Raw genomic sequence first — 25,353 nt, 5'->3', positions numbered from 1 at the left:
TCTGGTTGCCTGTCACCAGAGGGGGATGGTCTGCAGCCGGCTGGGTCTGTTCAGCCCTTTGTTCTATGCACGGGCCTGTCAGTGTCTTAGGGATTTTTGCGTGATAGCTATCCCACAGTCTGGTTTGCTAGCCCAAATTAGTTCACTCTGATTACCCTCGGGGCATTCAGGCCAGATCCTTACTCTAAGCAATGCAGCCCGCGCCTCCCTGCCCAGCCCCCGCTTGCTAGTGTTGGGTGCAGACGTCTGTGCTGCTTCTCTGCTGGGGGAGTAACCGTTGGGCTTGTAATCTGTGGGTTTTAATTATTTACTTATTTTTTCTCCCTATTATGTTGCCCTCTGTACTTCCAAGGCTCGCCACAGACTCGGCAGTGAGAGTGTTTCCTGGTGTTTGGAAACTTCTCTCTTTTTAAGACTACCTTCCTGAGACGGAGCCCCATCCCTACCTCTTTTGTGTGTGTCTCTCTCTCTTTTTTTTTTTTTTTAATATTTTTCCTACCTCTTTTTGAAGACAATGGGCTGCTTTTCTGCATGCCTGATATCCTCTGCTGACATTCAGAAGTTGTTTTGTGGAATTTACTCAGTGTTTAAGTGTTCTTTTGATGAATTGGTGAGGGAGGAAGTGGTCTCCCCGTCCTATTCCTCTGCCATCGTAGGACCACCTCCCTATTATTATTTTTTAAATAAATTTATTTATTTTAATTGGAGGCTAATTACTTTACAATATTGTATTGGTTTTCCATACATCAATATGAATCCGCCACAGGTATACACATGTTACCCATACTGAACCCCTCTCCCACCTCCTTCAATGTACCATCCGTCTGGGTCATCCCAGTGCACCAGCCCCAAGCATCCTGTATCATGCAATGAACCTGGACTTGAGATTCATTTCATATATGATATTATACATGTTTCAATGCCATTCTCCCAAATCATCCCACCCTCTCCCTCTCCCACAGAGTCCAAAAGACTGTTCTATATTTTAATGGGAGGCTAACTACAATATTATAGTGGTGTTTGGCATACATTGACATGAATCAGCCATTGGTGTACAGGTATCAGGGTCTTTTATGATGAGTTGGCTCTTCCAATCAGGTGGACAAAGTACTGGAGTTTGAGCTCCAGTATCAGTGCTTGCAATGAATATTCAGGGTTGACTTCCAAGTTTGCAGGAGATGCAGACAGGTACTGCCAGTCCAAAATGAGACAGGCCATTCTGGGTACTGACCTTCAGGAGGTGGTTAGTAGGACCTTGTCTTTGGGCAAATCAACTATCTGACTAGTTTAGCTGAGCTGCCATCCTGAATACTCAGACCTAATTGCTTGCTTTCTCCCCAGATGCCCAAGGACCCCCTTGGACCACCCAGCAGTAACTAACTGGCAGCTTACAGAGTCAGACTTGCCCCATCTGTCTCAGAGCCCAAACATGTGTCACCTCAAAGGCCTGGATCTGAGTGGGGTCACCATGATGGACTTTGGTCCTGAGATCATCCACGTTATTCTGGAACAAGTTGCAGCCACCCTTCAGGAGCTGAACTTAGAGGAGTGTGGGATCACAGAGTCCCAGCATGAGTCCATCCTCTGCCCTGAGCCACTGTTCAAGCTTGGGACCTTCATTCTGTGTGGGAACGTCCTTTCTGGCCATCCTGGAGAAGCTTCTGAGTCACACCAATGGGCTGAGCAACTTAAGTGATGAGTCTGATCCTGCCCCTCAGGAGAGTGGCAGCCCTCATGGAGCCCTTCACCTGGGCCAACTCGTCCAGCTTCAAGATAAACTCATCGAGATTATGTGGGATTTAGAACATCCAAGGTTCATCTGATTTAATCCAGCCTGTGTCCTCACTGCGGCAACAAGACATTTGATCCTGAGGAGCCCTTTCTGAACCACGGTTATACTCCTTCTAGCTGGATGCATCTGTCAAAGTTTACTTCTGGTCACCTGTAAACTAAAATCTCGGCAGTAGATGCATCAGGAACAGAAAACCAATCCATGGTTTCAGACATCAGCTCAACATGAACGGAAAGGAAAGATGATCGATCTTGCAGTGATGCTGGATTGCAAGGGGAAATGTAGACTTTGGGAGGTGTTGGAACTTTTGGGGATATGTATTTATACAATCAAATATGCACCTCAATTTTTGGAGCTGCATGTGGGTTTGTGACCCACATGTTGGAATTTTCCCTGGGTAGATGCTTCTAAAGCAATTGTCAAAAATAAAGAAACTCTTGTTGAAAACCAACTGCTGCCTTCCCTGATTTAATACTCTCTTTTCAGCTTATACCTCAGCAATCTCCAGATATTGATTTTTTTTTAAAAAGCACTGCATTGTCTATGATCCGAAACCTTACCATTCCTGCACCTTCTTTTTCGGTTAAGAGCATCTTTTAACCCTTTGCTTATTTCTTTGGCTTTCTTGTTCCTCACTGTCTCCCAGAGTTTGCCCAATGTCTTGTCCATTCCACTGGTGATATCATCCAGCCATCTCATCCTCTGATGCCCTCTTTTCCTTCTGCCCTCAATATTTCCCAGCATCAGGGACTTTTCCAATGAGTTAGCTGTTCTCATAAGATGACCAAAATACTGAAGTTTCAGCTTCAGCATCAGTCCTTCCAATGACTATTCAGGACTGATTTCCTTTAGGATTGATGGGTTTGATCTCCTTGCTGTCCAAGGGACTCTCCAGAGTCTTCCCCAGTACTACCATTTGAAAGAGTCATTTCTTCAGTGCTCAGCTTTTCTTAGGGTCCAACTCTCACATAGCCATGTATATGGCTACTGGAAAAACCATAGCTTGACTATACAAAGTGGTGTAGGCAAAGTGGTGTCCCTGCTCTTTATTATGCTGAGCAGGTTTGCCATAGCTTTCTGTCCAAGAAGCAAGCATCTATTCTTCAAACCACAGAACTTTATTGTTTTTCTTGCTAACTCTCAGGAAAATGAAACAGATGTAATAACAGATATGGTAATTACGACAAAGATGGAAATTCATATCCATAAGCATCATGATCAGCATGCCAAGATGTCCGGAGGGTTACCATTAAGATGAAAGCACAGATGATTGCAAAGTTCTGGGAATTTTTATTGTATTTCCACTCAGCTTTCTGCATTTTATTGAATATTCTGTGTTATCAGATCCTTTTCCATAACCAGTGTTGGGAATAAAGGCATAATCCTTTTAGAAAATCTAGAGCAAACATCAGAGAAGGCAATGACAACCCACTCCAGTACTCTTGCCTGGAAAATCCAATGGATGGTGGAGCCTGGTATGCTGCAGTCCATGAGGTCGCTAAGAGTTAGGCATAACTGAGCGACTTCACTTTCACTTTTCACTTTCATGCATTGTAGAAGAAATGGCAACCCACTCCAGTGTTCTTGCTTGGAGAATCCCAGGGACGGGGGAGTCTGGTGGGCTGCCGTCTATGGGGTCACACAGAGTTGGACACAACTGAAGCAACTTAGCAGCAGCAGCAGCATTTTCCTAAAAGGACTTTAAATGTCTGGTCACAACTCAATTATATCTCCTCCTATATCATTCCTATAATCACACCTATATCACTTCTATGTATCACTCCTATAATTGATTATATCAATTATAACTCCTCCTCCCTGCCAGGCATGGAGCGGTGAGAACCAGTTTCAATCTTGTTGGCAGTGTGCAAAACATCTTACAGAACTGAGGACCTCACCTTTGACAGTGAAGGACACACAAAGACAAGAAACTGTGACTTATACACCCACTGGTAGAAGCATGAAGAATACCCATGCCCAAAGTCATGGTCTGAGTCAGCAGGGAGAGCCCTGCAGAGAGCTCTTCATTCCAACAGTTAATTAGATGCTGTGTTACCCTCTGTGTGTATTAACCCACTGAACAGCCAAAGAAATAAGCAAGGAGGTAAGAGTTGCCCCGGGAGGCTTACATGGTGGCTCAGATGGCAAAGAATCTACCTGTAGTCCAGGAGACTGGGGTTCAAGCCCTGGACTGGGAAGGTCCCCGGGAGAAGGGAACACCTACCCACTCCATATGGATACAAGTCTAGCTTTTTAGGTCCATTTAAATTCCCATTAAAGCATATTGATCTCTTCCCTCGAAAAGGCATGGTTTCAAAAGACCTATCAGTAATCACAATTGGCACAGGTTAGTTCAAAAAATGCTAGTATATGGGAAAACCACAGCATGAAAAGTGTTCCTAGGACAAATTTTGCATATTTGAATAAACCTTGTCAGACACAGAGTATAAGACACATTGCATAAGTGTCACTGTGAAGGAGAGGAGAGGAATAGACTAGTGCCTAGAGGGAAATTAGAGCACTATATGTATTTTTTAAAAACTGTACAAAATAAGTTTTATCACTTTAAAGAATATTTAGAAAACCAGAGAAAAGAAGAGAAAATTCAGATCCAATTTAGAGAGGAAATAACTTATGAAGTAAGAACCCTGAAGAATCCTCTTAATGATAGATCTTGAGACCCCTAGATAGCTTGATTCAAACACGGAAAGAAACTAGGAACTCACAGAAAATGGACAGGAAGATATCTGAGACCAAAAGTTTGTCAACAACTTTCTTAATGACATGAAGGAAATAATATTTGAGGTTTTCTTTTAAATATGAACATAAGCGTGCTTTGAATCCTCTATCCCCTCAGAAATATGTGGTCTTAAGGAAGGTGACAATTACAAGCTGAATATCAGAGGATGCTTCTGTTGCTCCGGGAGGAGGAGCAACTGCATCTGGAGGCTCTGGAGAGAGAAGCCAAGGACATTTGTGAACAACTCGAAGAGAGTGTTCAGAATGACTCAGTACAGAGAAAGTCTGAAAGAATTGTACAGACAGCTGACCGAGATATGCCACAAGCTGGACATGGAGCTGCTCCAGATGAGAAAGGAGGGTCCGTCCTCAGAGAGAGAAACACTCTTCTAGACGAGCTGCTGTGACACTGAAATATTACCTATCCAGATATATGGTAACAAAATCAGCAAAACTCTGTGACCAGGGGAAAGTTAATTTTCTTGGCATAAATCTCACTATTAGTTCAGTTCAGTTCAGTCGCTCAGTTGTGTGTGAATCTTTTGGACTTCATGAATTGCAGCACTCCAGGCCTTCCTGTCCATCACCAACTCCCGGAGTTCACTCAAACTCATGTCCATCGAGTCAGTGATACCATCCAGCAATCTCATCATCTGTCGGCCCTTCTCCTCCTGCCCCCAATCTCTCCCAGCATCAGAGTCTTTTCCAATGAGTCAACTCTTCGCATGAGGTGCCCAAAGTACGGGAGTTTCAGCTTTAGCATCAATCCTTCCAATGAACACACAGGAGTGATCTTTAGGATGGACTGGTTGGATCTCTTTGCAGTCCAAGGGACTGTCAAGAGTCTTCTCCAACACCACAGTTCCAAAGCATCAATTCTTCAACCTGCAGCTTTCTTCACAGTCCAACTCTCACATCCATACATGACCACTGCAAAAACCATAGCCTTGACTAGATGGACCTTAGTTGGCAGAGTAATGTCTCTGCTTTTTAATATGCTATCTAGGTTGGTCATAACTTTCGTTCCAATCAGTAAGCATCTTTTAATTTCATGGCTGCAATCTCCATCTGCAGTGTACATTCCCCTAAACCCTTGTCACTCTCTGCTATCCACACCCTGAGGATGCTGAGGTTCTTCCTGTCATCTAGGTAAGACATTTCATGCTGGTATCAATTTTAAAGCACTCTATAATTCGTTTTATTCAGTTGTCTCTTTTGCTTTAATTGTTACTACAAATGGTGAGATTTATCCTTGAACATAGCACTAGGTAGTGAAGACATTGGAAACTTAGATGTTGATGCATCTTGAGGCAAACCCTTCCTGCCCCCTTTCCTTCCTTAATGTGCCTGGAGGAAGCACATCATGTTTTACTTTAGGCTCGGTTATGAAGATAGCTTCTGAGTGTTCTCTATAAAAGAATTAGAAAGCCATATCTAATACACAAACAGGAGTAGTAAAGAACATGAAAAAGGATAGAACTATCATGATTAATGTGATCTTTTCTTTTTTTGTTTTTCTTTGATAGGGCTTGGAAAAAATAAGGAAAGGCAAGTATACACTAATGATTTTTGATTTCTGAAAAATTTGTTGTCTTTTTCATGAAGTGGATTCACCATTGTTCCTTGGGACCATGGGGAATTGATTTCAGGTCCTCCCCCATTCCCAAATTCCAGGATAAAGAATCCTTTGTACATAATGCCATAGTATTTGCAGATAAATTCTAAGCATGTTCCTGTACATTTTGCCATCTCTAGTCAACTTATTACAACTAACATTTTACAGTGTAAATTAAATGCAATATAAGTCCTTCCCCAGTATGTGGCATTTTCAAGTTTTACATTTTTGGAACTGTCTGTAAATGTTTTCTGATTTTTTCCCATTCAGAACAAGGGAAAAGGAGAAAGGAAGTTTAGAGTGGGAATCTGGGATTGACCTGTACACACCATGTATGAAATATAGTTAGGAAAGTAGCTCTACAAGCTCCTATTGTAAAATAAATGAATAAATAAACAAATAAATAGCCTAGAATGTACAGATTAAATCCATGTGTGAATCCATAGGTACAGAACACTAGCATATGTATTATCAATATTGTCTTTTTGGCCATTTTCTATTTCATTTCAAAAGAACTTTGAGGACTTCTGATCCTTGGTCTCAGAAGTTTCCTTTTCATTTGACTGAAAACAAATATACCTGCGAAAGTGAAAGTAGCTCACTCGTGTCTGACTCTTTGAGACCTCACGGACTATACAGTCCATGGAATTCTCCAGGCCACAATACTGGAGTGGGTAGCCTTTCCTTTCTCCAGGGTACCTTCCCAACCCAGGGATTGAACCCAGGTCTCCTGCATTGCAGGTGGATTCTTTACCAGCTGAGCCGCAAGGGAAGCCCAAGAATACTGGAATGGGTAACCTATCCCTTGTCCAGTGGATCTTCCCGACCCCAGGATTTGAACCAGGTTCTCCTGCATTGCAGATGGTTTCTTTACCAACTGAGCTATGAGGGAAGCTGATATACCTGAGAACATGCTGACATCCTTGGCTTTGTTCCACCCACTCACCCCATCCTCTCCAACCTCACCAAAATAAAACTTAGTGAAGGGATTTTTCTAGGATATCACAGAGGAAGCACCTACCCTAGTAAGTTGGAAGGTGAGAAAATTACGAAAGAAACATATTCCCCACACATGACAAGTGAGACTGTGATATTGATAATACTGAGTAGCAGTGACTCAGCCTGTTCCATCACAGCAAGCCCCCTGCAGGCAGGACCTCACAGGGAGGTGCTTCCTGATACCCACCAAAGAGCAATGACTTTCAGGACCAGGGCAGCCAGGTTGGACCTGTGTCACTTTGCTGGACTGACAAGAGTAAACATGTCTGGTCAGTGAGCACTTCTGTTTAGACACAGAATGCATCCTTGATGACTACTTTGTGAGTGAAGCCTCAAAGCCTTAGCTTGAATGTCTTGCTCTCTATAAAATGCCCAGGGTCTTTGAATTGATGGAATTGAGGAAGGGAATTAAGTTCAGTGAGTGAAAACTTGGAATAATGTCTGAGAAAAACGGGAAAATTGAAATTTGAGATAATTTCTATTTAGTAAAAAATATGGCAACATTTTTATATTCTCATGCAAGTAGAATATATTGTATATGCAAATCACCAAAAGTAGGAGAATCCTGAGAACATATCCTGTGGTGAAGTCTGCTGTTTTGCAATGCTCATGTGATTAACCTTTGGTCTTGAAATGGAACCAATGTCCTTTGTTACAGGGCTGACTTGGCACAGAAGCAGAAGCCTCAGCCCATGAACCCAGAGCTCCCTTCCTGGCCTCTTTATTCCTACACATGCTGAACCACTTCAGAGGTAAGAGTCAGCCTTTTGATGATCAGGACTTTAGACCTTCATAGCTTAGGAACAAGCCTTCGTTCATTTATGATACATATTCTTGGACATGAAGGAGGTGCATAATTTCCTGAAGTTGTTAACATCTTTTCTGCCACTGTAGTCAGATTACAAACACCAAGGCTGATGTTTGCCACCTGTAGTTTCCTGAAAATGCCAATCCAGACACAGATATTTAGATATATTTGACACAGGCAACAGCAATGAATCAAAGTTCCTGATTCTCCTCATTCTCTCAGTATTTGGTGATGTCCCTCTTTGGGATTTTGATGATTCTTATACTGATGTGCTGTGGTATCTCATTGATGTTTTAAAGCCCTTTGCTTTTCAGGCCTTTTAATTTTATTTTTTCCCCTCCCTTCATTTTCTCTTATTCTTTGTCCCTTGAGTGAGAAACCAGTCTTTTATTTTGTTCATTTGTGTGTTAAACATCCTTTTGTGATATTGAGTGCAAGGCATATTGGGATGGGATCTGAGGATTTTTAACTGCAAAAGAAGCTTCATAATGCTCAATATGAATCTCAATTCAGACTGAGACAGTTTTCATTTACATTCTTAAGGGTAAAGGGAGTGATAGAAGGGACATATCTAAGCAGAGTGTGCTTCTCTCATGTATCCCAAAGGAGAGTGGCTTTCTGTTTCTTTCTCCACAGATACATAGAATCCCACAGACTGCTGGACTTCAGAAAGAACTCACCTGCTCAATCTTGAGAGTGCAGACGGTGGAAATACCGTTGAGGTGTCTGATCTGCTGGGACCATACATTTCACAAAAACCTAGAAAACGTGCTGCCTAAAAGCCAAGATGACTGGTCCAGAGAAAACATTGTTCAATTACTGGAATGTACAAAAAAAAAAAAATCTATCCAGTGACAAGCACATGTTCAAAATAACTCAGTCGGTGATGGACTGAGAAAAATAGCTTGTAAAGAATTTTCTGGGGAAATGTACAAACTCAAATGGTTAGAGATTTCCCGTAATGTTAGAAAGCTTCATACTTTGACAGAATTAGTCCTGGAAGCTAAGGAAAATGTTCACAATCCTTCCAAAAGCAGAAAACACAAGAAACATCCTGATTTACCCAAGAACCCCTTGACAGCTTACCTCCACTTTTTTAAAGAGATGAGACCTCAGTACCTCCAAAAACACCCCATGATGAGCAACCAGGAGCTGACCAAGGCTCCATCTGAGGAATACAGAAAGCTGCCAGAACAGCTCAAGCTGAAATATAGTCAAGATTTCCAGAAAGAAAAGCAGGAGTTTCAGGAGAAAATGGCTCTATTTAGAAAACAGCACCCTGATCTAGTCCAGAACTCCAAGAAAACTGATGTCCCCAAAGGAAGTCAAAGCAAAGTGCCAAAGAAGTTTCAGGAAAATGTGCACACAGTGAAGTCTCCCCCAGAAAACAATTTACTCATGAAGTGTAAATTCCAAGGAGAGCCCAAAAAGCCCCTAATGAATGGCTATCACAAGTTCCACCAGGATCTCTGGTTGAGCAGGGAGCTGAAAGTAGTGCCCCCAAGGGAGCGCATGGTGGAGATCAGTAGATGCTGGCAGCGGGTCCCCCAGGACCAGAAGGAGCTTTATAAGAAGCAGGCGGAGGGACTGCAGACACAGTACAAGGTGGACCTTTATCTCTGGCTCAGGACTCTGTCTCCTGAAGAATATGCTGCTTACAGAGAGGTGACCTGTGTTAAGCGTAAGAACATGAGCGTGACAGGGGGCCCAAACCCCAAGAGTAGAAGGATGAGTCTGAAGTCCCCATCATCAAGGAATCTTCAAGGAAGACTTAGAGAGGACCCGGGGCTTCAGGCTGCAGAGATAGCATCATCAGACACGACTGGAGAACATTCTCCTGCCTCAGGGAGATCAGAGGAAAATGAGGACGAGGAGGAAGGCAGCCACTCCTCAGCCCCCAGCAGTGAGGATGAAGATGGAGATTTTGAACCCGAGGAGCACAGCTCCAGCTCATCGTCCTCAAGGGACTCCTCTGACTCGGATCCCAGCTGGGTTTAGTTCACATCCTGAAGAGACAGAACTTTCAGCAAAAGTCCATGGGCTCTTCTCTCTATGCCTCTTCATTGCCTTCCTTCTTTCCCTCCCTCTTCATACAAAGTGGGACCTGTTGGAAAGAAGGCATCTTGAACTGTAATCTCTGGCCTCTCCATCTACCCCAGGTTCCCCCCGAGAGAAAATCAATGCAATGTGAAGCCTTGTGGAATAAACCCTGAGCTGACTGGGCTGCAGGGCACCCTGGACTAGACTGAGATCCCTGAACTGGAAAGGTTTGCTCTCTTCACCCTCTGCCTGCTAGACATGTGAGGGGCTCCAGGGGTCTGTAAGCCCCTTCTCTGTGACCTTGTTCCTCAGGACTCAGGCAGTGATCTGGGGAGGGAAGATCTGATTGACTGGATGTAGGTGAGCTGCCTTTAAAAACATTGCCTAGGCCCCTTCTCTCTGAAGTGAGGAGCTGGCCCTTCCTTACCTTGGAAGTGGGCTGGGTACATGGGCAGCAGCATTTCTATATGTATATTCATCCTTTTAGCTATCAGTGAGATTTTATTACTGATTTCAAAAATTAGAAATTTTAAACTGCTCCATTTGAGTTAGCTTTTCCTTAAAGACAGCATCCTTTGACTCAATTATACTAATTTCCCAGGCCACATCTAAATTCCTTCTGGTTTCCACCACAGGCCATCATGTGTTTACCGTGTGAAGTAAACTGCAAGTCACTCACTCATGCCCGACTCTTTGCGACCCCATGGACTATACAGTCCATGGAATTCTCCAGGCTAGAATACTGGAGTGAGTATCTGTTCCCTTCTCCAGGGCATCTTCCCATCCCAGGGACTGAACTTGAAATTGCAGGCAGACTCTTTACCAGCTGAGCTGCAAGGGAAGCCCAAAAATACAGGAGTGGGTAGCCTATCCCTTCTCCAGTGGATCTTCCTGACCCATGAATCAAACTAGGGTCTCCTGTTTTGCAGTTGCATTCTTTACCAACTGAGCTATCAGGGAAGCCCTTGATTTATTTGTATTATGTTATTAGATTGTATTACTTAGGTGTTATGTAAAAGTATTTTAGTCCACAGGTTGCTAAACCGGAAATTTATGTAGTGGTATGACACTACTTTTATCATTTTGGTTTATTGTTATATTTGAAAACATGTTTAAAGCCAGCGCCATCTCATTAAACATTTCTAAACATTATTTGATGTTTTCACTTTTGGTTCTCATGGACAATTAGTATCACAATTAGTAAGTTGTGTTCTTACATGTGAAAAGGGTTGGGTTTTGAGAATTCATCATACTCCTTCATGTCTTAGTGAAATATTTTATTCTTTATAAATATACAGGCAGGGAACTACTGTACAGCACGTGGAACTCAGCTCAATGTTGTGACAGCCTGGATGTGAGGGGAGTTTGGGGGAGAATGTACACATGTATAAGTACAGAAGAGTCCCTTCATCCATACTTTCATGAACTGGGAATGAAACTCCAGTCACAGAAGATCCAATTTAAGATTAGAATTAGTGTTTCTAAAATGTCTCACAGTTCATTCACACACAAAAAATCATAAGTGGATTTCTTTCCTCCTGCCAAATCTAAATATATATTTTACTGAGATGTGAGCTGGAGCCTACGGTCTGCAACAAGAGAAGCCACCGCAATGGGAAGCCAGCACACTGCAGTGAAGAGCAGCCCCACTTGCACCAACTAGAGGAAGCCCACGCTCAGCAATGAAGACCAAATGCAGAGGTTCTTGAACTCTCAGTCCTGGAGCCCTTCCTAGTTATTCTGTCCCCTCTCTCCAGAAGTGGAGCCCACCAGTTTCCCTGGGGGTGCAGGCCCTGGAGGTGAGGTGCGCAGACTCTGAGTGTAAAGAGCAGCTCTGGGACCCCTGCAGCCCCCCTCCCCCGACCCCTCCTGCACATCATCCAAGGGGGACTCTGGGCTGAGCAGAGCCTTACCCCCACTTTCCCAGATGGGCCAGGTACACAAGCATCTGGGGCCTCAGGGAAAAGCTCCCTCTCTGGACAAAACCATGTTGGGCTGTCAGAGTTTCAGTGCCTATGGAGGCAGGGACAAGAACACAGAACCCAGTGTTGCCCACTCAAAGGTCTTCAGAGTCCCTTCCTGCCCTGAAGGAAGGTCCCATTGGACAGCCACCCCCTGAGTCCAGGGCTGAGTTATTAGGGCCCAGAACCCACTGTGGGTCTTCACAGAGCACCAGTGGGAAGATTGTGGGCAGATTGGCCTTGGGCAGACAGGATATCACCTCCCTCCTGGGTCCAGTCCCTTCAGAAGCTGCCAGGATTCCTTGGTACCACAGGGTTTTATCCACCCTGGGGAATTTTGTGAGCTCCTGGAGAACCACAGTTTTTAATCCCTAAACTTCCTCTTGGTCCCTGGGCCTTGGCTACTCCTGGGGATTTTCCAGAGCTAATGGAGCAGAAGGCTTTTCCTCAGACCCTCTTGAGATCCAGTCCTTGGGAAAAGGGAGGTCTCTCCTACCACCCACCCCTGGAAGCAGGTGTCTGAGACACTGCAGCTGAAAGATCTGGGTCCCCGGTCCCCTGGCTCATCCTACTTGCTAATCTGTTATGTCCAGGGAGCTTCAGAGAAGTGGACCTCTCCATGGTTTACTCCAGGAGATGTGACATACCTCATTACCACTGAGACTAGAGCAGGAATTGTCGGAGCCAGGGTCCCTCGGGTACCTGGTTGGGGGACCAGGAATGGTGCCTACCTTCCTGTTGAACTTGGTCTTCACCTGCTTGGGACCTACATGACACTGAACCTTGAGTCACTCAATGTCTTTCCATAGATTGACTTAAACATGTTCCTACATATTTTCCCAGAGAAAATATCAGAAAGCTAAAAGAAATAAAGTAATTTTGTTTTTTAAAATGTAACAAACAAGTAAACACAGTGATATCCAGTGATGTATATATTTATTCCTGTTATTCCTTTCTTTAAGCAACAACTACCACATTGGATCCAGATATAAACTCTTGTAAACAACCAAATATCAATTTTATCACAGATTAATTCAAATCCACTTGGGGGGTTAAATGTTTATGCCAAGGAAAAACAATCTGAAATATTAATATTCTCACTATATATATCTAGAAAAGAGTAGTTAACTTTAGTCTATAAGACCTAAATAATAATGATAAAACAATACAGATTAACACCTTTTTGATTGATAATTTACATACTATATGTAATTGCTCCTGACAGCCAAGAACACGTCAGTCAGTCTCCCTCCTAACAGCTTTTCAGTAAACACAGATGTTGAGTCTGATCTCAGGTTTCGGCTGTGGGATCCTTAGAGAGCAGAAAAGTGCAGATGGCAATCCTGGAAAGTCCAGGCCCACAGAATAAGTCACAAAATTTTCTGTGACACTTTTGGCCTCAGAATTGAAGACCCTGCAGGTTCACCTACCACATGGTTCCATGCTTCAGCTGCAACCAGCAGAGGAATCTAGAATCATACCCATCGGTGAGCTCTGTGTGTGTGTGTGTTTGTTGGGACCAGGCACACTGGGAAGACTGATTGCAATCACTGCCGTCCCTGCCACACCCACCACACCCAAGGCTCTGGCTCCTTTGCTAAACCTGCTTGTAGTCTTCCCCCCACAGTCTGGTTCTATACTCACTAATTTCTGGGTATGTTGTGCTGTGCAAGGCTGCTGAACCTCTGGTCCTGTAATTCCATTCTCCACGCCCACTCCCTGCACTCCTGATTCAAGGCATGGATTAGGACATGGGATCAGAGGGTTCTGAGGCCACTGCAGCCATAGCAGGACCAGCACATGCTATACCTGCACTGTACTGTGTTTCCTATCAAAATCCTGTTGCTGTTGTTTAGTTGCTCATTTTCATGTACGACTCTTTGCAACCCCATGGACTGCAGCACATCAGACTTTCCTGTCCTTCACTGTCTCCTAGAGTTTGCTCAAACTCATGTCCATTGAGTCAATGATGCCATCCAACCATCTCACCAACTGTCACCCTTTTCTTCTCCTGCCCTCAATCTTTTCCAGCATCAGAGTCTTTTCCAATGAGTCAGCTCTTCCCATCAGGTGGCCTAAGTATTAGAGCTTCAGCTTCACCATCAGTCCTTCCAATGAATATTCAGAGTTGATTTCTTTTAGGATTGATTTGTTTGATCTCCTTGCAGTCCAAGGGACTCTCAAGAGGCTTTCCCAGCACCACAGTTCAAAATCATCAATTCTTTAGCCCTCAACCTTCTTTACAGTCCAACTCTCACATCCATACATCACTACAGGAAAAACCATAGCTTTGACTCTATGAACCTTTGTCAGCAAAGTGAGGTCTCTGTATTTTAATATGCTGTCTAAGTTTGTCATGGAGAAGGCAATGGCACCCCACTCCAGTACTCTTGCCTGGAAAATCCCATGGATGGAGGAGCCTGGTGGGCTACAGTCCCATGGGGTCGCTAAGAGTCGGGCATGACTGAGCAACTTCACTTTCACTCTTCGCTTTCATGCATTGGAGAAGGAAATGGCAACCCACTCCAGTGTTCTTGCCTGGAGAATCCCAGGGACAGGGAAGCCTGGTTGGGCTGCTGTCTATGGGGTTGCACAGAGTTGCACAACTGAAGCGACTTAGCAACAGCAGCAGCAGCAAGTTTGTCAAAGTTTGGCTTCAAAGGAGCAAGCATCTTTTAATTTCATGTCTGCTGTCACTGTCTTCAGTGATTTTGGAGCCCCAAAAAATAGTCTGTCACTGATTTCATTTTCTCCCCATCTATTTTCCATGAAGAGATGGGACCAGATGCTGTGATCTTTGTTTTTGGAATGTAGAGTTTTAAGCCAGCTTTTTCATTCTCCTCTTTCACATTCATCAAGAGGCTCCTTAGTTCCTCTTCACTTTCTGCCATAAGGGTGCTGTCATTTGCATATCTGAGGTTATTGATATTTCTCCTGGCAATAAGTATAATTGTTTCACCTCCCTCTTGAACCTTCCTCCCATTTTTTCCTCATTTCAACCCTCTAGGTCTTCACAGAGCACCAGACTGAGCTCCCTGTGCTATAAAGCAACTGCTCACCAGCCATCTACTTTACATATGGTAATCAGAGCCACCAGGAAAGCCTGGCTCTAGGTTTATCCACCTCAGTTCAAATGATTCAGTTCTATTTTTTATGGCTGAATAATAGTCCATCGTATACATGTATTTCTTCTTTATCCATTCATCCATTGATACCTCAGTTGCTTTCAGTTTAGTTCAGTTCAGTTGCTCAGTCATGTCCGACTCTTTGGGACCCCATGAATCGCAGCAGGCCAGGCCTCCCTGTCCATCACCAACTCCCGGAGTTCACTCAGACTCACATCCATTGAGTCCGTGATGCCATCCAGCCATCTAATCCTCTGTCGTCCCCTTCTCCTCCTGCCTTCAACCCCTCCCAGCATCAGAGTCCTTTCCAATGAGTCAACTCTTCGCATGAGGTGGCCAAAGTACTGGAGTTTCAGCTTTAGCATCATTCCTTCCAAAGAAATCCCAGGACTGATCTCCTTCAGAATGGACTGGTTGGATCTCCTTGCAGTCCAAGGGACTCTCAAGAGTCTTCTCCAAAACCACGGTTCAAAAGCATCAGTTCTTCAATGCTCAGCCTTCTTCACAGTCCAACTCTCACATCCATACATACCACTGGAAAAACCATAGCCTTGACTAGACGGACCTTTGTTGGCAAAGTGATGTCTCTGCTTTTGAATATGTTGCCCAGGTTGGTCATAACTTTCCTTCCAATGAGTAAGTGTCTTGTAATTTCATGCCTGCAGTCACCATCTGCAGTGATTTTGGAGCCCAAAAAAATAAAGTCTGACACTGTTTCCAATGTTTCCTCATCTATTTCCCATGAAGTGATGGGACCGGATGCCATGATCTTCGTTTTCTGAATGTTGAGCTTTAAGCCAACTTTTTCACTCTCCACTTTCATCAAGAGGCTTTTTAGTTCCTCTTCACTTTCTGCCATAAGGGTGGTGTCATCTGCATATCTGACGTTATTGATATTTGTCCTGGCAATCTTGATTCCAGCTTGTGCTTCTTCCAGTCCAGCGTTTCTCACAATGTACTCTGCATTGCTTCCATTTCCTGGCTACTGTAAATAGCGCTGCAGTGTTCACTGAGGTTCATGCAGTAGTGGTATTGCTGAGTCATATGGTAGTTTTGTTCTGGGTCATTTATGCAAGCAAAGCACACTGCTTGCAATGTAGATGAACCCTGAAAGCATTAAGTGAAAGTAACCAAATATAAAAAGTCACAAATTGTGTGAACTCATTTAACTGAAACTATATAAAATAAAAATTTATGAACAATAAAACTGGATTACAGGGGTGACATGAGATAAGGAGGGGAAATGGGGCATATTAATGGGTACCAATTTCTTTCTGGAATGATGGATATATTCTGAAATTATTTTTTCACAAATTTTTGTATATTACTAAAACCCACTGAATTATATACCATAGTGTATGGCATTCAACTTTTATGTTAATAGAAGTATTACATTATTTTAGAGGGGAGGAGCCAAGTTGGTGGAGGAGTAGGACGGGGAGAACACTTTCTCCCCCACAAATTCATTAAAACAGCATTTAAAAGCCAAGTAAATTCCACAAAACAACTTCTGAATGCCAGCAGAGGACATCAGGCACCCAGAAAAGCAACCCAACTCTTCGAAAGGAGGTAGGAAAAAATATAAAAGACAAAAAAAGAGACAAAAGAGGGAGGGATGGAGTTCCATCCTGGGAAGGGAGTCTTAAAAAGAGAGAAGTTTCCAAACGTCAGGAAACCTTCTCACTGCCAAATCTGTGCCGAGCTTTGGAAGCACAGAGGGCAACATAACAGGGAGAAAAAATAAATAAACAATTTAAACTCACAGATTGTGAGCCCTACGGTAACTCCGCCAGCGGAGAAGCAGCGCAGACGCCTGCACACGCCATTAGCAAGCGGGAGCTGGGCAGGGAGGTGCGGCGCAGGCTGCATCGCTTAGAGTAAGGACCTGGCCTGAATACTCTGAGCGCTATCTGAGCGAAATAATCTGGGCTAGCAAACCAGACTGTGGGACATCTACCACGCAAAAAGTCAGCCATAACCTAAGACATCGCCAGGCCCATGCACGGAATAAAGGACTAAACAGAGATAGCCAGCTGCAGACCTTCCCCCTCTGGTGACAGGCAGCCAGAACCAGAAGGGGGCAAGCGCAGCCCCAGAGAGACATTATCTATAAAACTGTAAGCAGGCTTCTTTGCTAACTAAAACTTCTTGGGGGTCTGGATGGTCAACATCTCCCTGAGAAGGTGTGCCAGTTGTACACCTAGATAACCGAGCAGTGGGGAGGCGATAAGTCGCAGCAATCGTGCTCACTAAACACCTCATCACCTGAGCTGCTCGGACCTGGGAAGGGCACAAAACGCAGGCCCAACCGAGTCTGCGCCTCCACAGACTACCCGAGTGCCTGAACCTGAGCGGCTTGGACCTTGGAGGTGCATGCAGCCCAGGGCTGGCCTCGGATGGTTCCCAGCAGAGCAACCTAGAGCCTGAGCAGTGTGGGCAGGGAGGCTACACGCGCCATGAGCGGGGGCAGACCCAGTGTGGCTGAGGCACTGCAAGCACATGCCTGTGTTACTTGTTTGCAACATCCCTCCCTCCCTTCCCACAGTGCGACTGAACAAGTGAGCCTAGAAAGAAAAAGAAAAAAAAAAAAAAAGTGTCCTCCACCGTCCCCTTTGTGTCAGGGCGGAAACCAGACCCTGAAGAGTCCAGCAAACAGAAGAAGCTATAACAGAGGGAATCGCCTTGGAAGCTACAGGCAATAGATTAAAACCCTGTGGTTACTACCGACTACATAGGAAGGGGCCTATAGATCTTGAGAAATAAACGTCGGACCAAGGAACTAGCCAAAAATGAGCTGAACCCACAATACTCACAACAAAACCAGAGAAAGTCCTCAATATATTTTTACTATTTTTATGATCATTCATTCTTTCTTTCTTTCTTTTTTAATTTTTTTAAAAAAATTTAAGTCCTCTGTTATGCCTTTAATTTTCACTTTTATAACCGATTACTTTGCAAAAAAAAAGACCCTATTTTTTTTTCTTCAGCAAACTTCACATATATATTTTTTTAATAATTTTTTGACCTTGTTTTTTTTCTTTTTTCTTTTTTCTTTAACATTGTATTTTTGAAATTCCAAACTCTACTCTAGGCTTTTAATATTAGCTTTTTGGTATTTGTTATCAATTTTGTACCTATAGTTTTTTTTTTTTTTTTTTATAATTTCTGTGACTTTTTTTTCTCTGTTTCTTTCTCTTCTTCTTTTATATAACATTGTATATCTGAAATTCCAAACTCTACTCTAGATTTTTAATTTTTGCTTTTTGGTATTTGATATCAATTTTATGCCTGTATTTTCTTTATATTTTTTGTGACATTGTTTGTTTCTGTTTTTTTTTTTCTCTCTCTCTATTTCTTTTTCTTCTTCTTCTTTTTTTTTTTTAACATTGTGTTTTTGAAATTCCAAACTCTACTCTAGATTTTTAATTTTTGCTTTTATGTATTTGTTACCAATTTTGTACCTTTAAGAACCCAATCTTCAGTACCCATTTTTCACTAGGGAATGAGATTACTGGCTTAACTGCTCTCTCTCCCTTTGGACTCTCCTTTTTCTCCACCAGGTTGCCTGTGTCTCCTCCCTAACCCCTCTCTACTCTACCCAACTCTGTGAATTTCTGTGTGTTCCAGACGGTGGAGAACACTTAGGGAACTGATTACTGGCTGGATCTGTCTCCCTCCTTTTCATTCCCCACTTTTATCCTTCTGGCCACCTCTGTCTCCTTCCTCCATCTTCTCTTCTCTGTATAACTCCGTGAACATCTCTGAGCGGTCCAGTTGTGGAGTGCACATAAGGAAGTGATTATTGGCTAGCCCACTCTCTCCACTATTGATTCCACCTCATCTCATTCTGGTCACCTCTAACTCCCTCCTCCCTCTTCTCTTCTCCATGTAACGCTGTGAACCTCTCTGGGTGACCCTCACGGTAGAGAAACTTTTCATCTTTAATGTAGATGTTTTATCAATGGTGCTGTATAGAGGAGAAGTTTTGAAACTACTGTAAAAATAAGACCAATAACTGGAAGCAGGAGGCTTAAATCCAAACCCTGACTCCAGGGAACTCCTGACTCCAAGGAATATTAATTGACAGGAGCTCATCAAATGCCTCCATCCCGAAACTGAAACCAAGCACCACACAAGGGCCAACAAGTCCCAGGGCAAGACATACCAAGCAAATTCTCCAGCAACAAAGGAACACAGCCCTAAGCTTCAATATACAGGCTGCCGAAAGTCACCCCAAAACCATAGACATCTCATAACTCATTACTGGACACTTCATTGCACTCCAGAGAGAAGAAATCCAGCTCCACACACCAGAACACCAACACAAGCTTCCCTAACCAGGAAACCTTGACAAGCCACCTGTACAAACCCACACACAATGAGGAAACGCCACAATAAAGAGAACTCCACAAACTGCCAGAATACAGAAAGGACACCCCAAACTCAGCAATTTAAACAAGATGAAGAGACAGAGGAATACCCAGCAGATAAAGGAACAGGATAAATGCCCACCAAACCAAACAAAAGAGGAAGAGATAGGGAATCTACCTGATAAAGAATTCTGAATAATGATAGTGAAATTGATCCAAAATCTTGAAATCAAAATGGAATCACAGATAAATAGCCTGGAGACAAGGATTGAGAAGATGCAAGAAAGTTTCAACAAGGACCTAGAAGAAATAAAAAACAGTCAATATATAATGAATAATGCAATAAATGAAATTAAAACACTCTGGAGGCAACAAATAGTAGAATAACAGAGGCAGAAGATAGGATTAGTCAATTAGAAGATAGAATGGCAGAAATAAATGAATCAGGGAGGATAAAAGAGAAACAAATTAAAAGAAATGAGGACAATCTCAGAGACCTCCAGGACAATATTAAACACTACAACATTCGAATCATAGGGGTCCCAGAAGAAGAAGACAAAAAGAAAGGCCATGAGAAAATACTTGAGGAGATAATAGTTGAAAACTTCCCTAAAATGGGGAAGGAAATAGTCACCCAAGTCCAAGAAACCCATAGAGTCCCAAACAAGATAAACCCAAGGTGAAACACCCCAAGACACGTATTAATCAAATTAACAAAGATCAAACACAAAGAACTGCCGAGGTCCAGCCCCAGCTGATCCAGGGTATTTGAAGGGGAGACGGCGTCAGCGACCTATTCAAATGGTAATTAGAGATATAAAGAGTAATAGAATGAGGATAGCTCGGTAGGAAAATTCAGTGGAGAAAAGAGGCTGAGTAGCTTGGTTTACGCGGAAAATCAATATAACCCATGACACCAGGTTAGCTCTGACCACGGAGGCCGCAGGTGCCCTCTCAAATAGCGGAAGGTGCCCCACCTTAGACACCTTCTCGAGTGGGTCTTAGAAGCCCAGGCAAATAAATGGTTGCAGAGGATATCCGCACTCCAGATGGAGACTTCAGCCAGAATGTGAAAAGAATGACATGGGGAGACCAAGCTCTGGTGAGCAAGGCCCGTAGCTTTATTTTCAACAGGGGCTTTTATACTCTAAGTTACACATAGAGGATAATAGGGTATGTAAAGTCAGCAGTTTTTGATCCTTATCAAAAACCAGGGTTTCTTTCCTGCAAATTTATTGTATACAAATGGTTTAGGTGATTTACATCATCTTCTGGCCAGAAGGCCTATTAACATTTTATGGCCCTTGACAAAGACTTATCAACCATAAGACTTATTTTCTCTAAGAGTAATTATTTTAAGGTTTGGCGCCATCTTCCAAAGATAAAATTGCATTCCTATAGGACGGATGTGTAATGGGTTTACAAAGGAAAGAATTTATTACCTTAAGGGTCTAAAGTTACTAACACCACGGCCACTACTTATTTTTTCTACATACCAACTATATTAATTAATACACATTCAAGGATACAATTCAGAGGATGTGAAAACTTGGCAACAAGCATTGGTTCATTGATGAAATCTTTTACTAGTTTTACTCTGACAATTTCTAACTCTCTGAGAGGCTCTAAGCTATTTGAATATCTTAAGCTTCCCATGCCTTTCGAGGCTGGGAGACTGTAAACAATCGTATGTATAGCTGTAGGAGTCCGGGTAAACTTGTCAGGCGAGTTAGAGAGCCATCTGAGGGGTTTGGATTTAAACACTCTTAGTTGCCCAGGAACTTTATTAATTGGAGCTGTAAGTTAGCTCTTTGACAGAGAGAGTGAGATGGTGGTGGGGGACAGCCCCCAGTAAAGTCAGAGGTGAGAACACAAAGCAATAAAGTAGGCAGACTCTGGTTTGGGGGGGAAGATGCTCGAGAATATCTGGGGGGACTCCCGAGGCTCGATCCCGCCTTTGCGTATGCCAAGCCTCCTTCCTCATGACCTTTGTCACAAGCGGAATGTCTCTCGCCGGCTCCCGGAAAAGAACAAATATTAAAAGCAGCAAGGGAAAAACAACAAATAACACACAAGGGAAGTCCCATAAGGATAACAGCTGATCTTTCAATAGAAACTCTTCAAGCCAGGAGGGAATGGCAAGACATACTGAAAATGATGAAAGAAAATAACCTACAGCCCAGATTATTGTACCCAGCAAGGATCTCATTCAAGTATGAAGGAGAAATCAAAAGCTTTACAGACAAGCAAAAGTTGAGAGAATTCTGCACCACCAAACCAGCTCTCCAACAAATACTAAAGGATATTCTCTAGACAGGAAACACAAAAATGGTGTATAAATTCAAACCCAAAACAATAAAGTAAATGGCAACAGGATCATACTTATCAGTAATTACCTTAAACGTAAATGGGTTGAATGCCCCAACCAAAAGACAAAGACTGGCTGAATGGATACAAAAACAAGACCCCTACATATGTTGTCCAAAAGAGACCCACCTCAAAACAGGGGACACATACAGACTGAAAGTGACGGGCCGGAAAGAGATTTTCCATGCAAATAGGGACCAAAAGAAAGCAGGAGTAGCAATACTCATATCAGATAAAATAGACTTTAAAACAAAGGCTGTGAAAAGAGACAAAGATGGTCACTACATAATGATCAAAGGATCAAACTAAGATGGAGATATAACAATTATAAATATATATGCACCCAACATGGGAGCACCACAGTATGTAAGACAAATGCTAACAACTATGAAAGGAGAAATTAACAATAACACAATAATAGTGGGAGACTTTAATACCCCACTCACACCTATGGATAGATTAACTAAACAGAAAATTAACAAGGAAACACAAACTTTAAAGGATACAATAGACCAGTTAGACCTAATTGATATCTGTAGGACATTTCATCCCAAAACAATGAATTTCACCTTTTTCTCAAGCGCACATGGAACCTTCTCCAGGATAGATCACATCCTGGGCCATAAATCTAGCCTTGGTAAATTCAAAACAATAGAAAGCATTCCAAGCATCTTTTCTGACCACTATGCAGTAAGATTAGATCTCAATTACAGGAGAAAAACTATTAAAAATTCCAACATATGGAGGCTGAACAACACGCTGCTGAATAACGAACAAATCACAGAAGAAACTGTAATCAAAAATCTTCCAGCAAACAAAAGCCCAGATCCAGACGGTTTCACAGCTGAATTCCAGCAAAAATTTAGAGAAGAGCTAACACCTATCCTATTCAAACTCTTCCAGAAAATTGCAGAGGAAGGTAAACTTCCAAACTCATTCTATGAGGCCACCATCACCCTAATACCAAAACCTGACAAAGATCCCACACAAAAAAAGAAAACTACAGGCCAATATCACTGATGAACATAGATGCAAAAATCCTTAACAAAATTCTAGCAATCAGAATCCAACAACACATTTAAAAGATCATACACCATGACCAAGTAGGCTTTATCCCAGGGATGCAAGGATTCTTCAATATCCGCAAATCAATCAATGTAATACACAACATTAACAAATTGAAAAATAAAAACCATATGATTATCTCAATAGATGCAGAGAAAGCCTTTGACAAAATTCAACATCCATTTATGATAAAAACTCTCAAGAAAGCAGGAATAGAAGGAACAGACATCAACATAATAAAAGCTATATATGACAAACCCACAGCAAACATTATCCTCAATGGTGAAAAATTGAAAGCATTTCCTCTAAAGTCAGGAACAAGACAAGGGTGCCCACTTTTACCATTACTATTCAACATAGTGTTGGAAGTTTTGGCCACAGCAATCAGAGCAGAAAAAGAAATAAAAGGAATCCAAATTAGAAAAGAAGAAGTAAAACTCTCAGTGTTTGCAGATGACATGATCCTCTACATAGAAAACCCTAAAGACTCCACCAGAAAATTACTAGAACTAATCAATGACTATAGTAAAGTTGCAGGATATAAAATCAACACACAGAAATCCCTTGCATTCCTATACACTAATAATGAGAAAACAGAAAGAGAAATTAAGGAAACAATTCCATTCACCATTGCAATGGAAAGAATAAAATACTCAGGAATATATCTACCTAGAGAAACTAAAGACCTATACATAGAAAACTATAAAACACTGGTGAAAGAAATCAAAGAGGACACTAATAGATGGAGAAATATACCATGCTCATGGATTGGAAGTATCAATATAGTGAAAATGAGTATACTACCCAAAGCAATCTATAGATTCAATGCAATCCCTATCAAGCTACCAATGGTATTCTTCACAGAGCTAGAACAAATAATTTCACAATTTGTATGGAAATACAAAAACCTCGAATAGCCAAAGCTATCTTGAGAAAGAAGAATGGAACTGGAGGAATCAACCTACCTGACTTCAGGCACTACTACAAAGCCACAGTCATCAAGACAGTATGGTACTGGCACAAAGACAGAAATATAGATCAATGGAACAAAATAGAAAGCCCAGAGATAAATCCACGCACATACGGACATCTTATTTTTGACAAAGGAGGCAAGAATATACAATGGATTAAAGACAATCTCTTTAACAAGTGGTGCTGGGAAATCTGGTCAACCACTTGTAAAAGAATGAACCTAGAACACTTTCTAACATCATACACAAAAAGAAACTCAAAATGGATTAAAGATCTAAACGTAAGACCAGAAACTATAAAACTCTTAGAGGAGAACATAGGCAAAACACTCTCTGACATACATCACAGCAGGATCCTCTATGACCCACCTCCCAGAATATTGGAAATAAAAGCAAAAATAAACAAATGGGACCTAATTAACCTTAAAAGCTTCTGCACATCAAAGGAAACTATTAGCAAGGTGAAAAGACAGCCTTCAGAATGGGAGAAAATAATAGCAAATGAAGCAACTGACAAACAACTAATCTCAAAAATATACAAGCAACTCCTACAGCTCAACTCCAGAAAAATAAATGACCCAATCAAAAAATGGGCCAAAGAACTAAATAGACATTTCTCCAAAGAAGACATACAGATGGCTAACAAACACATGGAAAGATGCTCAACATCACTCATTATCAGAGAAATGCAAATCAAAACCACTATGAGGTACCATTTCACACCAGTCAGAATGGCTGCAATCCAAAAGTCTACAAATAATAAATGCTGGAGAGGGTGTGGAGAAAAGGGAACCCTCTTACACTGTTGGTGGGAATGCAAACTAGTACAGCCACTATGGAGAACAGTGTGGAGATTCCTTAAAAAACTGGAAATAGAACTGCCTTGTGATCCAGCAATCCCACTGCTGGGCATACACACTGAGGAAACCAGAAGGGAAAGAGACACGTGTACCCCAATGTTCATCGCAGCACTGTTTATAATAGCCAGGACATGGAAGCAACCTAGATGTCCATCAGCAGATGAATGGATAAGAAAGCCATGGTATGTATACACAATGGAGTATTACTCAGCCATTAAAAAGAATACATTTGAATCAGTTCTAATGAGGTGGATGAAACTGGAGCCTATTATACAGAGTGAAGTAAGCCAGAAAGAAAAACACCAATACAGTATACTAACACATATATATGGAATTTAGAAAGATGGTAACAATAACCCTGTGTACGAGACAGCATAAGAGACACTGATGTATAGAACAGTTTTATGGACTCTGTTGCAGAGGGAAAGGGTGGGAAGATTTGGGAGAATGGCACTAAAACATGTATAATATCATGTATGAAACGAGATGCCAGTCCAGGTTTGATGCACGATACTGGATGCTTGGGGCTAGTGCGCTTGGATGACCCAGAGGGATGGTATGGGGAGGGAGGAGGGTTCAGGATGGGGAACACATGTATACCTGTGGCGTGTTCGTTTTCATAGTTGGCAAAACTAATACAA

At 42.4% G+C, this 25,353-nt stretch overlaps 1 protein-coding gene across 1 annotated transcript; it reads left to right on the top strand.

The window, feature by feature from the left end:
• Positions 1–1,429: 1,429 nt before the first annotated feature.
• LOC100139381 (upstream-binding factor 1-like protein 1) lies at positions 1,430–9,951 on the top strand. The gene is made up of 2 exons (XM_059883069.1): positions 1,430–1,625; positions 8,813–9,951. The coding sequence occupies exons 1-2, from the start codon at positions 1,430–1,432 to the stop codon at positions 9,949–9,951; spliced, it is 1,335 nt and encodes a 444-aa protein (XP_059739052.1).
• The last annotated feature ends 15,402 nt before the right edge of the window (positions 9,952–25,353 follow it).

The sequence above is a fragment of the Bos taurus genome, chromosome 29 (assembly GCF_002263795.3).
Source record: "Bos taurus isolate L1 Dominette 01449 registration number 42190680 breed Hereford chromosome 29, ARS-UCD2.0, whole genome shotgun sequence".
In the NCBI taxonomy this organism is placed as follows: Eukaryota; Metazoa; Chordata; class Mammalia; order Artiodactyla; family Bovidae; genus Bos; species Bos taurus.
This window is presented reverse-complemented; position numbering and strand designations above follow the sequence as displayed.